We start from the raw sequence: 14,992 nt of genomic DNA on the forward strand, positions 1-14,992 counted from the left end.
CAGCAGGAGGACTCACCTGAGCTGGAAGGGGACTGGACGTTTGTGGTGCCTGGGATGCAGTGCTGAGTTGCGGCTGTGGTGGAGGTAGGCTGCAGATCTGTGTAGAGAAACAGAAACACAACAGCTGTTTTGTCTTACCATGACAAGAGGGCATGTCCTGCATGGTCAGCCTGCTGTCAAGTATGAAAAGCCCTCTCTTTTTACTCACACAAAGGGAAATGACTGACAATTTTGCCTAGAAAACCAGGCAACAATGCAGAAGAAACAGCCCCAGATCACCTCCAGGAAACCCAGCAATGGCTGCAGAAACACTCTGCACACCTCTTAGGGAAAATGGACTTCAGGAAACGAAGTGGCTGTGGAGAGCAAGGCCCCGACAAGCCCGCCCTGGCTTCAGAGAGTGCTGACAGCTGACAGTCATCAGGAGAGGGAGGACGGTGACCCACTGGACAGAAACACGTGGGGAGACAGGGCAATCCCACTCTGTCAGGAGAGGCTTGGGCAGCGTGCAGGGACTTCAACAGCTTCTGGCAGCAGCATGAGATTTTGCTCCCAACAGAGCAGCCTGTCTCCTGTCCTCACCCTCCTGCCCTCAAGCTGGGCGTCCCTCCAAGTTTGGTCCAGGTGTGATGGAGTGGGGCCAGCTGAAGCCTTTATGGCTGGTTAGGAGCTGGCAAGCAAATTTTGTTTACACCCACTGGGCTACCCCACTGTGGAGATTCTCTGTTCAGTTCTGTAGCAGGAAATGCATTAACCTTAAAAAAGGGAGCTGTGGAAATCCACCCTTCACAAAGAGCAGCTCTCCTTTAACGTCTACAAGAATCAAGTACAGCATGCCCAAAGGCTTCTCCCCGGCCCATGTACAGGCTAAGAGAGGTTCTCTCAACCCACAGATTGCTTGGTGATGGGGTGAAGCTTTCTGGCCTAAAGGGTTTAAAAGCAGGGGGAAAAAAGAGACCTTGGTGCTGTAAGCCCAAGCCTTTTCCTGCTGTGCTTTTTTCCTGCCCACAATAAAGAAGGGGTCACTGTACAAGCTGTTGAGTTCTGCTTACTCATATTGAGCAGCTGCATGAAGGCTTGCCCCACACAGTTGTGTAAGGAGCTAATTATGGTTCTGTAATTAGCCATGTGGAAGGACAGGCTGAGGAGGGAAGCACTGCAACAGCAGGCACAGAGAGGTCCCCGAGCCACAGCCACCAAACAGTTGGGCGAGCAGATAGCTTAGTCTGTTAGATGGGATCAGAGTAGGGATCAGATTCATAGGGAAGGAAATAACCAAATTAAATGAGTCACAGCATAAAAAATACACGCATTGGTTGGACTACTAGATAGGAGAGCTAATTGGACATAGTAATTATATTACTGTGGGGGAGGGTCCAGAAATAGGTATTCAAGCAGTGAGTTTTAGACAGCTTTTGCAATTTCTCCTTTTTTCTGTTTTAGCAGATACAACAAACCAGACTGCATTTGTTTATACACACATCCTGACTGAGGTGTATATTTATTTTTATGCCAAGAGAACATTTGTAAACGTGACAAGAACATTTGATGGGTTACTAAATCGAAAAGGAAATGCATTCTTAAATTACTTCTTCGGTCCTGAAAACAATTTGCAAGCAAATATCCTGTTCTCCAGAGAGGGAACTCATTAACCATCATAACAGCCTTGCATATGTTTGGAACAAGAGTCCTTGAAACAGAAAAACGATTGCAAACAACTGTCCTGTGAGGTCTGTTAGGAGGGCAACGGTAACCCCTCCCAACTGCAACTCCATCCACTTCTCTTAGCCTACAAATGAAAAAGCAAATATCCATGGGCATACCAGAGAGGACTGACAGATCCCAAACAACTGGCCTCCAAGTCCTCCCATTTATCCTGTGGGGAAACCAGCTAATGGAGCCAGAGTACTTTACCCTCAATAGCCAAGAGATAATTAGGTTGGCAACTGATTGCTTTTGTGTCAATGAAACTAAGAAATTGATGGAGTTGCCTTTCCACAACTTTCCTAATGATCTTCTTGAAATGGCAGGTGGGTCAAATCAGCAGCCAGCTAGGTTGCTAGCATCAAGTAGTTTCCAAGTGCTGGCACACAGACTTTTTGTTCATGGAGCTTGTGTGCTTTGGATCCTGTAGGATCCCTGTGAAGAAGACAGACACCCTTGCACAACACTACAACTACGCACAACCATCTTGGAGAGATTCAACGGTTTACCAGTCTTCAAAAGTAAGAGGACATACAGAAAAAATTTTCCAGTGCAAGTAGGAAAAGGCAAGGAAAAGAAATCGTTGAGCATATGTCAGTATGCAAACTGTAAGCATCCACTGGTCCCTTCGCCCCAGCGATGTTACACAGGGAATGCAGCGCACTGCACAGTTCCCTGGCTGCGTTAGCTGTGCAGCATCTGGCAGCTCCTGAGAAATCACTGTTTGTCCTGCAAAACCCATCTTGAGCTTTAATTGTGAAAAAACACTGGAGTCCTCTATGTTAAAGGTACAAAGGAAATGTTGCTTCTAATCAGAAAGCAAGAGTAATTTATGATGTCGAATTTGTACCTCATTTTTTAAAATTGCTTGCTGAAGTGACATAGAATACTTTTGTCTAAATCCCACAATTCACTGAAAAATGGGAGTTATGAAAGTGTATCCTATTACAAGAGGTTTGAAGGGAAGAACAAGTACACAAAACAGTTGTGATTCCTCATAGTTTAAGATTATGTAAAACAGGACAATTCTGATGGCTTCTGCTGACAAATAACACATGGGGAGTTTAATCCTACTCTTAGTTGGGTGAAAGAGCAAATGCCAACTGTTTTCAGTGGGAACTGGCTCGGATCTTCCCTGGCCACAATGTGAAAGACAATTTTAAAGTTCTTGTGCATTTTCCCAAGAAACCAGATTTCCACGGACCGTCCTACTCTTATGAAAATATTTGATCAGAGATCATATTCAGTACCTCAGATGCGTTTTTCATGCATATGGAAACAATTGTAATCATCATTCACTCTCTTTAAGTCAAAGACTTTTGACAACTAAAAGATCATCTTTTTAAAGCCTTTTGAAAGCTTAATGCAAATCATTCACAGACCTTTGAGGATTTTGGGGGCAGGGGGTGAGGAAGCAGAGATGACTGAAGGTCACCAGGACACCACGTACCAATGACTGCTTGCAGGCTGCAGCCGATAGGGTTTTGAAAATTGCTTAGCTTGTTGAATAGAGAGGCTGTGGCTGAACAATTACCATCTCGCCTAAGTCAGCCCATGTACCTGAAGCAGCACTCTCCTCAGCCAGAGAGGGATCAGCCAGGACAAAAACCCAGGGATTTCTCTGTTCTCTGAGGCATTTTTAAAATACCGTTCTTGGAGGCAAGAGACCCTCAGGCTTCCAGAGTAATCACTTTTCTCTGACAGGCAGACAATACCCTTGTTATCAGAATGGGCAAACCCTTTCCTTTGCTCTGAATTTGTATGAAATTGATATGGGGGCCTATTTCAAACAGATAATGCCATTCGCTTACATTTATTTGTTACAAAAGCTTGCTAATGGAAGAAGAAAGGAATTTTGTCTAAATAAATGACACCAGAGGGGCATACAACCTCATGGTGATGCATAGTTACCTGCATCATTTTTAGTATAGATTATAGATGGATATGCTAATTTCTCATTTAACACTTGGTATGCCAGATCCTTATCTGCAGTAAATGAAAGTAGCTAGAGAGACCATGTGAGAAATCTAGGTCAATTCATTTGTGTTACAAAATATGGAGTTCAGTGTTTTCAAACTCCATCCACAAATATACTAATGGCCTCATTTTGTGATCAGTATAGGAGAGGACAACAATGACAGCATAGGTCCTCATAAAGTCAGGCAAATCATCTGAAGATCTAACCTGGCATTTTTTTCCTCCTCTTTGTTAGAGACTTTAGGTTTGGTCTCGCCCTATTGTGAATTAGTCCCCTGAAACTGAAAGGAGACTAGCATGCAGTGAGCAAGTGTTTTGCTCAGCAGTAGCTGTTTGCGGGATTGTGCTCCTGCTCATTACCTGATAATAGCCTATGGATATTGAACCCTTTGGACTAGTTTTCTGTACAGCAGGGGGAAACGTACACATGAGCACATATACACACAGGCACATTTTGTAAGGAGACTCACCACTGCTAGAAGCATCGTTGAGATTTAGCAGCCCACCTCCGAGCCCTCTGTAACTATGGTAACTGTAGGTCCCATTGCCATTGATGTACAACACCTCCTGTGTGCTGGAAACAGCTGATGTTGAGTAAGTGACCTGGGCTGGCTCCTGTTTGTACTGCTTGTCAGCTGGAGCAGCCTCGTCCTGCAAAAACAAGGAAAGGTTTTGAATTATTGTTACATTTTACCTTGCACGAAAGGGTCTTTTCCATTGCTAAGACTCCACATCTATTGCTTTTGGAAAAGGGTAATACATGTTAAACAAGCACAAATGTGTTTCTGATTGACCAAATATCAGCTGAAAAGAAACAATGGAAATAAGCAAGAACACAGGTTTCCTACAGATCTGAGAATATTCATTTATTTGTGCTCCACAAGCCAACCATACTGTTTCTCAAAGGGGAAGATGCATCCTTTCACCCTGAAGAGCTCACAGCTGCCTGCAGAACCCAACTGTTCAGAAATAGTGTGGGAAAGGACAGAAAAAACCCATTACTTTCTGAGAACAGGAGTGACTTTTCTGAGCCAGAGAATCATATCTTTCTCACTAAGACAAACCAATATAGAATGCACCAACTACTTATTTTGATGTATCGGCTTCCAAAATGACAGAAGGAACAGAGGAATGGAATAAAACAACATTTCCTATGTTTGCAGAGGGCTGAGTGAGTGTCCATCCACACAAGGGCCAAGTGGTAAGGATGCCCCTACAAACATGACTTGAAAGCATTTGTAACCTGTGTAGGAGCAGAGACTCTTTGTATACTGAGTTGCCTGTTTGTTTCAATGTGCCCCCCTTGCCTCTTAGATGCTTCCGTAATATTAAACAGGGTTTAGCACAACAGCCCTCTGATTTTCCCCTAAAGGAGATCATGTTTCAGGTGAAAGTGTATTTTTTCCCATCTGCACTTACAGTAGCTACTGCTTAGAGCACCTCACCTCCACTCATGATCACAGAATGTCCCCGTGGCAACTTTAGTAATGACACAGGTGAAAAAAAGAAAAGCATTAAGAGAAGATTTAATGTGTTTTAGTAGTTAGAAACAAGGAAAACTATCAGTGTGTGACTGCTCAGCCCACCACAGGGACCTGAGAGCCAGAATTTCTGATTTAGTCTGCAAATGTACTTGAACTTTTTCTTTGTTTCTTTTAACTTGTAGACTTTCTTTGTGGGCCTGATTTTACACTCTAATCTGATATATACTCTAATATATTTCAGTGATTTCAAATAAAATGGGTCTATGGGAGATCAGTATTTAAAAAAATAGAGGTGAGAATGTTTGCAGACCTTTCCGAGTAGCTACCTGAAAAATGATCTATTAGAATTCTCTCCCCTTTGTGTAAGATTTTGTCCATTTTATGCCTCTCTCTTCTTCACAATCTTTTAATGGTTTCTAAATACACAAAACTTATTGAGGATGCTATAAAATATCTCAAACCTTTTATACAGTGTTTACTTAAAAATAAGAATGTATATACCAGCACAGAGGGATCAAATAGTTAAAACAGCATCCAGTCTCTGTGTTGAAGAAAAAAGTGTTCTGAAGCAGCTTTCCTGTCTGCATTAGGAACAACTGTCGGTTCCACCTCTCAAAGATGACACTACCAACTTTTCTGAGATGAAGATATCCCTGTCTTTTAGATATTTATTGGTGAAAGAGACTTGGGCAAAACTGAGATGACTCAGGAGAAGGAATATATATATTATTAACAGAAATTTTAATATTTAATACAGAACACTGAACCATCAGATAATTAATTCCATAAACAATCAGAATGGGACCTCTTGGGCTCTAATATGAGCTGAGGCAAAGCTCTGCATTTGTACGGGCATTGGCCAAACTGGTCTCCTATGCATTTTCTTAAGTAATAATAGGCTTAAAGAAAGGGCCAAAATTGCAATGCATTTTTGCCAGGAATTCAACTTTAATATCATTTACCTTTTCTCTTCAAAGGCCATTGCTGTCTCTTATAAGAGAAAATGTATTATTTTATCAGAGAAAATATTCATAAGCTATACAGTAAAGTTCTATCTTGGCAACAAAGCTTAACTCATCGTCCAAATCTTTAAGACTCTCAAGGCTAAAATGTTCTGTATCCTTATGTCTAAAACTAGATGATACTTCCTGCCATAGACTCACACCGAGCCTCATTTTATTGTCACAAAGATCAGTAAGGGATCTTCTGCAAATTTATCAAGGACTGGACTGCATTCAAGGGGCACAGTGCAAAGGGGACTAACTCCTATAGCTGAGCAGAGTATCTCAGGGCCTGTCTCCTTATCCTGATTGTCTGGAACACACAAATTTGCTATCCCTGATTCACATATCCTCCAGAGCCCCTCTAGTCAGTGCACTGAAAACCTAACTGTGAGTTTCTTGCAGAGCACAGCAAGCGGAGCCTGTCCTGAGGGCACGGCAAGAGCACTTGGTGCGTACCAGCCCATGAGTTAGAGCACATGGCCAAGAAGTGGGAGACCCGAGTTCTGGCTCCTTGTTGCAATACATGGTGAAGAGGCGGCAAATTTGGGATGCAAGGTCTTTGCTAGCAGTGGTGAGGAGGAGACCTGAACTCAGAGCTGCCATCTCCTAGCAACCAGGCTCAAAGTAAAGCTGCAGTGGGAGTCGTAGCTGAAGCTGTGCCACTGTGTGGAAGGAAATGCACAATTCATAGGGTTACAGATAGCAAACAAAAAGGGAGCATGACTCAGTTCCCTTTCAGAGAAGTGCTGCCCTGGGAGGCTTCCAGCCCTGCTCTCTTCCAGCTACGCCCTAACACAAAACTCACAAACTACTCTGAAGTCAGGAATCCAAGGCTGGGGCTGTGCTGCCGAAGGGGGATCTTTGTGCTGAACTAATCGCAGCCCTGTGCAACGCCGTGACATGCCATGGGCTGGGGCTTGAGGTGGAGCTCCGGCATCCTGGTGGGGAAGGCACTCCTGGGGGGGGTGAAAGGGGTTGAGGAGGATGCTGAGCCGAGGACTCCTGGTTCTGCATATGAGCTTTAACCTCTCAGCCACTATACAAAAGGTGGTTTCCTCTAAATATTGCATATATTTTTAAAAAGCAGACCAATCACTTGTACCTAAATAATGAATAAGTTGCCATACATTTCAGATCTGAAATCTGGGCCTCATCTAAGTGCTTAGCCCAGTGCTTCAGGATGACTAAATGCAGAAGCAGGGTAGGATTTGTGGCGAGCATTTTCTGAGCAGGCTCAGGTGTTGGCCCTGCTGGTAGGATTATGAACCATTAGTCTGGTCACAGGGGGTTAGGTGTTACCTCTTATACATTCCCCTAGGATTTAAGCATTTTTCAGAAATGTTTTGTATGTCAAAAGGCAAAACTGTGTGCTTTTTCCTTGCAGACCCACCAAGGACAAAGAAGCCAGGCTCTCTTTTTCTTGGGGAGAGATAACATGAATATCGTATTTACTTTTGTGTACCTGAGATTTATTCTGCACAGATTCATTCTCTTCTTTCTTTTCATCTTAATTGCCTTTGATTTTAAACTCATGCAGAAATTAAACAGTGTTGTTCCAGAACTGAGATTTTTTTAATATCCTGTGTTAATTGTACAGCAGTTCTTGTTTCCCCCTATATTATGTTTACACTGAAAAGGCTTAATAATTTATTTTAAATGTTATTTAAAAAATATTTTAATTTCATAATAATCAGTAACAATTAACTAACCATTTATTAATACGTTTGACCTAACTACCTGCTCTGACTGATATGCTGAGCAGCTAATGAATAGTTTAAAAGGAAATACAATCCACAGCAACAGAGAAGCCAGTGGAGCATGGCATGACTGTGGTACAAAGAACCAGGCTCACCAGCAGCGTCCCAGCTTCCTGTTCCCCATGCCAGCGGAGGCACAGCATACACATATTTTTTCAAAAAGTCTGTCCTTCAGAATCAACTGGAATCAACTATAATGATGCCATTGCTGTTTTCTATTCCCCATCTCCTTCACCACCACCAAAATAATATAAAAAAGTAATAGCTTGTTCAAATAAAAAGCCCAGGGTAATTCTGTGCTACACTAAGTTTTGATCTCATATATATACAAGTGTCAGAAATTCCACGTATTCCCATTAAGAGAGAGCATCGCTATTGCCTTGGCTCCGCTGTTAGCAATAAGCATTGCTACCATGTAAATGTAAATCCCAAAGGGGAGTGTGTATGCAGACCAACTCATGTGGACAATGCTAGCTGACCATGAAGCTAACAAAACTTCTGCAACAAGAATATGAATTATAATGTTCCAAAAATGGTAAAGATGGTCACATTTATTTAACTACTGCTTTCATGAAATGCAGTGTCTACCAGACCGACAAATTAACAACTCCGAGAATGCCAGCTTTTAACTGTCCCTATGGCAAGGTGATTTTTTCCCACTCAATTAGAAAAGAGAAAAAAAGACAAACACATTTTTGCCTCATGTTTCTCGATACTTTCTTTTTTGATGTGTTGAACTGAAAAATGTGGATTGCTTGTTGTTCTTGTCAATAAGCACTTCTCTTAGTATACCACTTTGAGGTTAGGAAAACTCAAATGCAGATTAGTCTTCAAACAGATAGACAAGCCAGGGACCCAATATTTGCATATGGTCTCCCATTTTTTCAGTGAAGGAAAAAAAAATTTATTCACATGAAAAAACAAAACATGCTTTCATGTGCTTTATTTTTTTTTTAGCCTCAATAGCTTGTAGCATGGCTTTAGAAGAAAGGAGATAATGTTTCATATATTTTTCCCATTTAGAACTCACCAATTTATTGCTATGATTTTTGAATCAAAAATAAAATAAATAGAAACACATGATAAAACTGTGTAGCACTTTTCAAAGCATACCCAATTAATCCTCACAATACTCCTGTTAGATAGGACTTTTATCACTGCTTTTCAGATGGTGAGATTCTGGCAGCAAAGGCAACCTTAAGCTAGCATTACCTAATATGTAAGCGCTTCAGTTCTGCAACCATAACAACATAACCAGCTTCTCTTTGTGTAAATTAATTTTTAAAATAATGGGAAGAAACTCAGAAGTTCCATCATGGAACTGCTGAATTTGCAGGGGGCGTCTCAGCTCCTGCGCAGAGAAGCAGCTTCCAGGGTAAGGGGCCATCATCGTCTGCGTGGAGCAAGGTGTATAAAGTAGGATGAGCCACAGGATTCCTGGCTCCTATTGCAGGGTCCAGAAGGTGGCCCCTTCTTAGACGCCTGGAGATCCTGATGTTCCCCTGCCCATGACCTGATCACATATATACTTTGTGCTCTGTCTCTTCAAATTTATTTCATACTGTCTCTTCAAAATCCCTGACTCTTCATCCCATCCTCCTTGCTTCTCCAGTTTCATCTTCTACCGTCCATCTCAGTTTCAGTCTTCTTGCCTAGCAAATCCTAATCTGTCCTTTCCAAACAACTCTCTTGATGACCGATATCTGAGCAGCTTCAGCAACTCAAGCCCTTTCGTTTCCTAATTTGTATTTAATCAGCGTCACAACCCCTGATGGTGCCATCTGAGATTCTCTCTCCCTTCTCAGGCTCCTGTCAGTCTCCTAATCCCCAAATCCTGTCCCACAGGGAGCAAAGCCAGGTCTCACAATTAGCCAGGGCAGCTCCTGGTTTCAACCCACATTATTTTTCACTAGTAATATCTGGTCCTCTTTCACCACTAGTTCTTTAATTCACCTGACCAGTTTCCTTCACGTCACCAGCCTCAGCTACTCCCTCATCCAACCCCATCTCATTATCTTACTTCCCCTTCATCCCTTGTTATCTCCGCTCCTGCCCTGGTTCACAGCCCCAGTACTCTTCCCCTCCTTTCTGCATTGAGATCAGATGCCTAGTCACTCTCACTGAAATTCAAATGATCTGGGAATTCAGCAACCGTTTTGACTGTGTAAGCGTGTGCATCCAGTATCACATCCTTGGCATAAATGACAGCACTATATTGTCAAGACCAAACACAGAGCCCTTTTTTTTTTTTTTTAAGGAATGGTAAATACATTTTAGGGATCAAACTACCCTAAGGGGCAAATCTTTCCCCATTCTTGCAAATGGCTGAAGTTTTCTCTGAAAGAGTTCAACAGATGGAAGACATACAGAACAGTAAACGTAATCCCTAGGGGCTGAAGGTCATGAAGTTATCAACAAATTGCATACCTAATATTATAATGGGAAGTGTCAGGTAATCTTAAATTGTTAATCTTAATTTAAGTTGTTCATCTTAAGTGATGATACTGCCAACTGCTTGGATGACACACATTGTTCTGACAGAACGCTGGATCTTTTATTAGCTTCAATTACATTAAATTAATTCTCTAGTGTTTGACCCAGCTTTTAATTTTACTACCAATATCCTGGAAGCTTAGACAGCTAAACATTATTTTGGCACATCACAGGCTAAATTTTCCTTTAACACTGCACTACAGCTCCCAATTCAGTGTGCTTAGCAATGGTGGAAATGGTATTTTTGCAAATGATGGATGTGAGTTTTCACTGTAGTTTTGGTTTCCATTGCACATTCCTTCTCCCCTCTCCAGTTGCTAAGGTTTGTGTTGGGATTACTACCCACTAAATAAAACCTGTTCAAGACTAGAGAGGTCTTAATAAAACGAAATAGATCTACATAAATCACTGAGTTTGAAATCCAAATGAAGCTTCACAGTAGTCCTTAGCATTGGCTGACTTTCATATTTAAAGTACTGAATATTTGTAGTCCTTTAAAAGGACAACATCTTTTAATACAGTAGGAGGGGCTCTTACAGCTGTGATCTAAGCATGGAGGCAAGGTAAGGTTTGTAGAAAATGGTAATACCTTTTCTTAGACCAGGAGAATTTCTGTGCCCAAAAGCTGATCCAATAAAAGATACTACCTTCCCCAGAAAGCCTAATTTCTCTTAAAACACAATGAGCAAAAACCAGATTTTCAGTTGAAGTCAGCAGTTTCAGTACTCGCAATGAGAAAAGCCAAGCATTTGCTACAGGTTCCCTCATGAATTTGTGCACAGAAAAGATAATTCATGTGACCTGTTTGACATGCTGCACCATGCTTTCATACCTAAAAACTATTCTGAATAAAGTTCTACAAAATTTCCGGTCCCTATATTGAGGGATTATTAATCCAAAATAAACATCTACCTGAGATTTCAACTCATCATATTTTAAACATACCATAGATATATTTTATCTGAGGGGCAAAGTTATTCTATGATAACTTTCCAAGAGAGATATCTATATTTTTTTATATATATACATTTTTATATACATCTCTGTCTGGGTATTTCTCCACCTCTCAGGCTAGTCACAGTATACTTTAAAATGATGCATCCATTGACAATCCCATAACCTGTTGTCCAAAATTATCAGGACAGATAGATTTAAAAAATAATTGCACCTCTGGACAGATTCCTTCCCCTTCATGTTTAGTTGTCCTTCATAAACAGCATTCCAGGTCTTCATCAGAGGATAAGGCACTAGAATTATGAATGAGGTCTACACACAACCAGCAGAAAGACCCCTGAGGTTTCTCCCAGAAGTACCAAGAGTAAATCTGAGCAAACTGGCTAAAATAAAACACAAAGTCAAGTTCAAATAATATCACAGAACTTATGTCAGATATTCCGTAGATTGGGAATTGTTTTGATAATTCAGGGGTGGACTTAGCAGTGAAATCAAGCAGGCCATAACTGCTGTCCTCAGGCATGCACACTATTTCTCCTCTTGTAAGGAACAGCTGGGGGACTGCACAGCTTTCTATTTCCCACCCTCTGTAATCAGATTTTGACCATCGTTTTCTCTACCATGCTCTCTGCCTTATTTTCTTCACTTTTACTTACTTAAGTACGTAAAAAAAAAGAGAAATCTTGTTCTTGTGTGACATACAATTCACTTTGTAGCTAAGCTGGAGCGGGGTATTCCAGCTAAGCTGAACATTGGTGCTTTAGCTGTGAGTCTGTCATCTCATCATTACATGGAGATATATCAGTCTCAGCTTGGAGTCTTCTGGCTCCGGCACAGAGAAGCAGCTGCCAGGGTAAGCGGCCATCATCATCTGCACAGAGCAGGGCGTTTAAAGGAAGATGAGCCATGGGATTCTTGGTTCCCATTGCAGGATCTGGTAGGCATCTCCTTCTTGAACACCCAGAGATTGCTGCCTTTCCCTTGCTGGTGACCCAGTAGTGCATACCCTGTACCCCACCCTCCTTGTTTCTGTCCATCATCTCATCGTTACATGGGGAGCACATCAGTCTCGGCGTAGAATTTTCTGGCATAGACATAACATTATATGAAAAAGTGCTTCTAGCATGCAGATGCAACTGTATTGAAGGTGTTAGTGCCAGAAGTCTAGGTATTAATGATGATTTTGCTATGAAGTCCAGTACCAAAATGGTTTTCATATTTTAAATTAAAAATTATATATATAATTTTTTAGATGGTGAGGAAATATTGATATAGTCTAATGGAGCTAAATCAGGTGTAATACAGAGCCCCATTAGGCATCTAAACTCCCTGTAGTGCCAATGGTGATGTGGGAACTTGAAGAGCTTCTATCAAAATGTTAAAAGTTAGCTGCCAAAAGTTCAAGGACCTCCAAACTGTCCTCCTGACACAGTGTATAGAGCCAAGAAAAGAAAGCACCATGCTTCAGTTTCAGATTAGAAGGGCAGCAGGTTCCTTTTGCTTTCAGGTTATTAACACTGAAACGAACTGCCAGCATCAGTGCTGTCACCAGGCATCAAAAATGACCCGAGCCAGCGTTCGCCACGAAATGAGAGCAGGAAACTGACATGGAAAAAGAAGATCAAAAGCAAAAGGTGCTATTGTGGAGAAGAGAGAAAAATGGACCCCGGCCTTCTGCATTGCTGATAGAATGACACATTATTTATAGACTGGAATGGGTATGCTAACCTTAAATAAAAGGTTAGTATTTTCACATCACAGTGTTTGAGTCTTGTTTTTTTCACCGCTGCTACTTCACCTGTGGAACAGAAAACTTTTTTGGAAGAGGTACTCAGACAGCTGTTGCAAGGAGTTGTTGGAGAATCACTTATGTTGGAGCAATAGCAAAGCAGAGGGATCATTTTTCATAGCCTGTCAGCTTTAGCCAGTTCATTATCCACTGTGATAGCAGAAGAGCAACACGAGCTTTCAGAGGTCACCAGTGCTGCTGGTTGAGCGTGGATGAGCTATTCCTACAGTTTAGATAACTGTGATGCAAAGTCACTGGAGAACAAGAAACTGGGTTCTTCTAAAGGACCATGTCTCTGTCCAAATGGAAAAGGATAGCATTTATCATTTTCTGTGGGGCTTGAGATAAACTTACTGGTTTTTAGTGAAGTTCTAGATAGCTGATTTTTGAATGTACTTTCCCTCGTGTGCTTTTTTCCATCAGGGACAAAGAAATGTTAAAAAGTGTAACTCAATGTAGCAACCGCATTTGAGGTAGACTAATGACAGAAAGTGTTCTGCAAGTTAACTTTCTCTGTATCTCCTGCCATTCTTGTCTTAGGTTGCATTTATCCCACTTTGCAAGCTATTTCATAAGTTATATTGAACATGGTCATGCTCCTTATTTTTCTAGAGAATTTTAATGTATGAAAAAATTTAGTTAGCTAATGGTTTCACTACTATTAATTGAAAGTTGTCTCAACATCCAAGACAGGTGCATAGTGCGAAACTGCATAGTGCACTGCAGTGTATGCACAGCAATTACTTCCTCCATACAATTTTAAATAAAGTGTCCAGTGATGGCCAGATTACAAACAGCTACAGGCATGTAAGAGGCAGAACTGGACTTGGTTTGAATACATAACCGTGCCAATGCCTTTGAGTTTTGGCAAAACACTTATGTGCTCATGGTGTATTTCACAAAATACGTGTGGCACCTCCCATGGAGAAAGAGGTCCAAATTCAGACAAAGGGACAAAGGTGCCATGAAAAGAGCAGAAGAATCTTCAGGGCCACTATTTTCTGCTTTGCAGAGGAACACCAGATGAGAGGGGGGCAGGTGGAACTTTTGCTCCTTCCCGTTGTACCAGCAGAAAGCAGATTTGCTAGGGCTCAGGTCTCATACAGAATTTCTTTCTCTCAGGACAACCTCGAGAATCCCCATCTCCTCTATTGGCACCTCCCCACCTACTCTCGGCCAACATTTTCCTTCAAAGGAGAGACAGTTTCCCTTGGGAGACTGCATCACCGACTCTCTCAGCCTGACACAGAGGATGGGACCAGAAAGAATGTGAAAAGATCCATTCCTTCCTTGTGCCACCTCCATAGATTTCTCAAGCCTAAGACAGCTCAAGGCACAGGACCATGGGAGCAGGCTTGCTAAGCCTGCTCCTAAGAGAGCTCACTTGGTATGTGCCTGATCCTGTAAGTGAGGCACTGCATAACAAACTCCAGGGCCTAGGATGCCCCTGATGAAATTAGATTAGCTGAAAATCTGAAGAAAATAAAGGTAAAACCTCAGTGGTTTTGAAGCAATGAAGCACACATTATGTTATGTTTATTCTTATGTTGCTGCACATCCTAACTAGCCCTTTCAAAGCCAGTTCCTTTGCAGTGGCCAGCACCTTGCAGAAGAACATGGCCAATGATCACTTTTTCTGCTTCCTCATCGACAGGCAGTACAAATGGAGGAGTCTGAATATCTGACCTTTCTTCCAAACAGAAACAACATAAACAGCAAGGAAACAATGTCATCTTTTCCCATCCCAAGAGCAGTTTTGCCTGCAGGTAGTGGTGCTGAATGAATCAGTGTATTGCTGACACTGATGCATAACGACAAAGGCGTAGCAGT

The 14,992-nt window shown here is 41.7% G+C and overlaps 1 protein-coding gene across 3 annotated transcripts in view; it reads right to left on the reverse strand.

Annotated features, from left to right (window-relative positions):
* Positions 1 to 14,992, reverse strand: part of NOL4 (nucleolar protein 4) — a 192,811-nt gene that overhangs the window by 6,331 nt on the left and 171,488 nt on the right. For 2 of the 3 annotated variants that reach the window (XM_009639467.2, XM_009639466.2), the window contains one exon: positions 4,152 to 4,332. In XM_009639467.2, coding sequence (XP_009637762.1) covers positions 4,152 to 4,332 — 181 coding nt within the window. Of the gene's footprint in view, positions 1 to 16; positions 98 to 4,151; positions 4,333 to 14,992 lie in introns of all 3 variants that reach the window. The other variant, XM_035894938.1, reaches the window with a different exon arrangement.

Source organism: Egretta garzetta, unplaced genomic scaffold (assembly GCF_000687185.1).
Source record: "Egretta garzetta isolate BGI_Z169 unplaced genomic scaffold, ASM68718v1 scaffold35, whole genome shotgun sequence".
In the NCBI taxonomy this organism is placed as follows: Eukaryota; Metazoa; Chordata; class Aves; order Pelecaniformes; family Ardeidae; genus Egretta; species Egretta garzetta.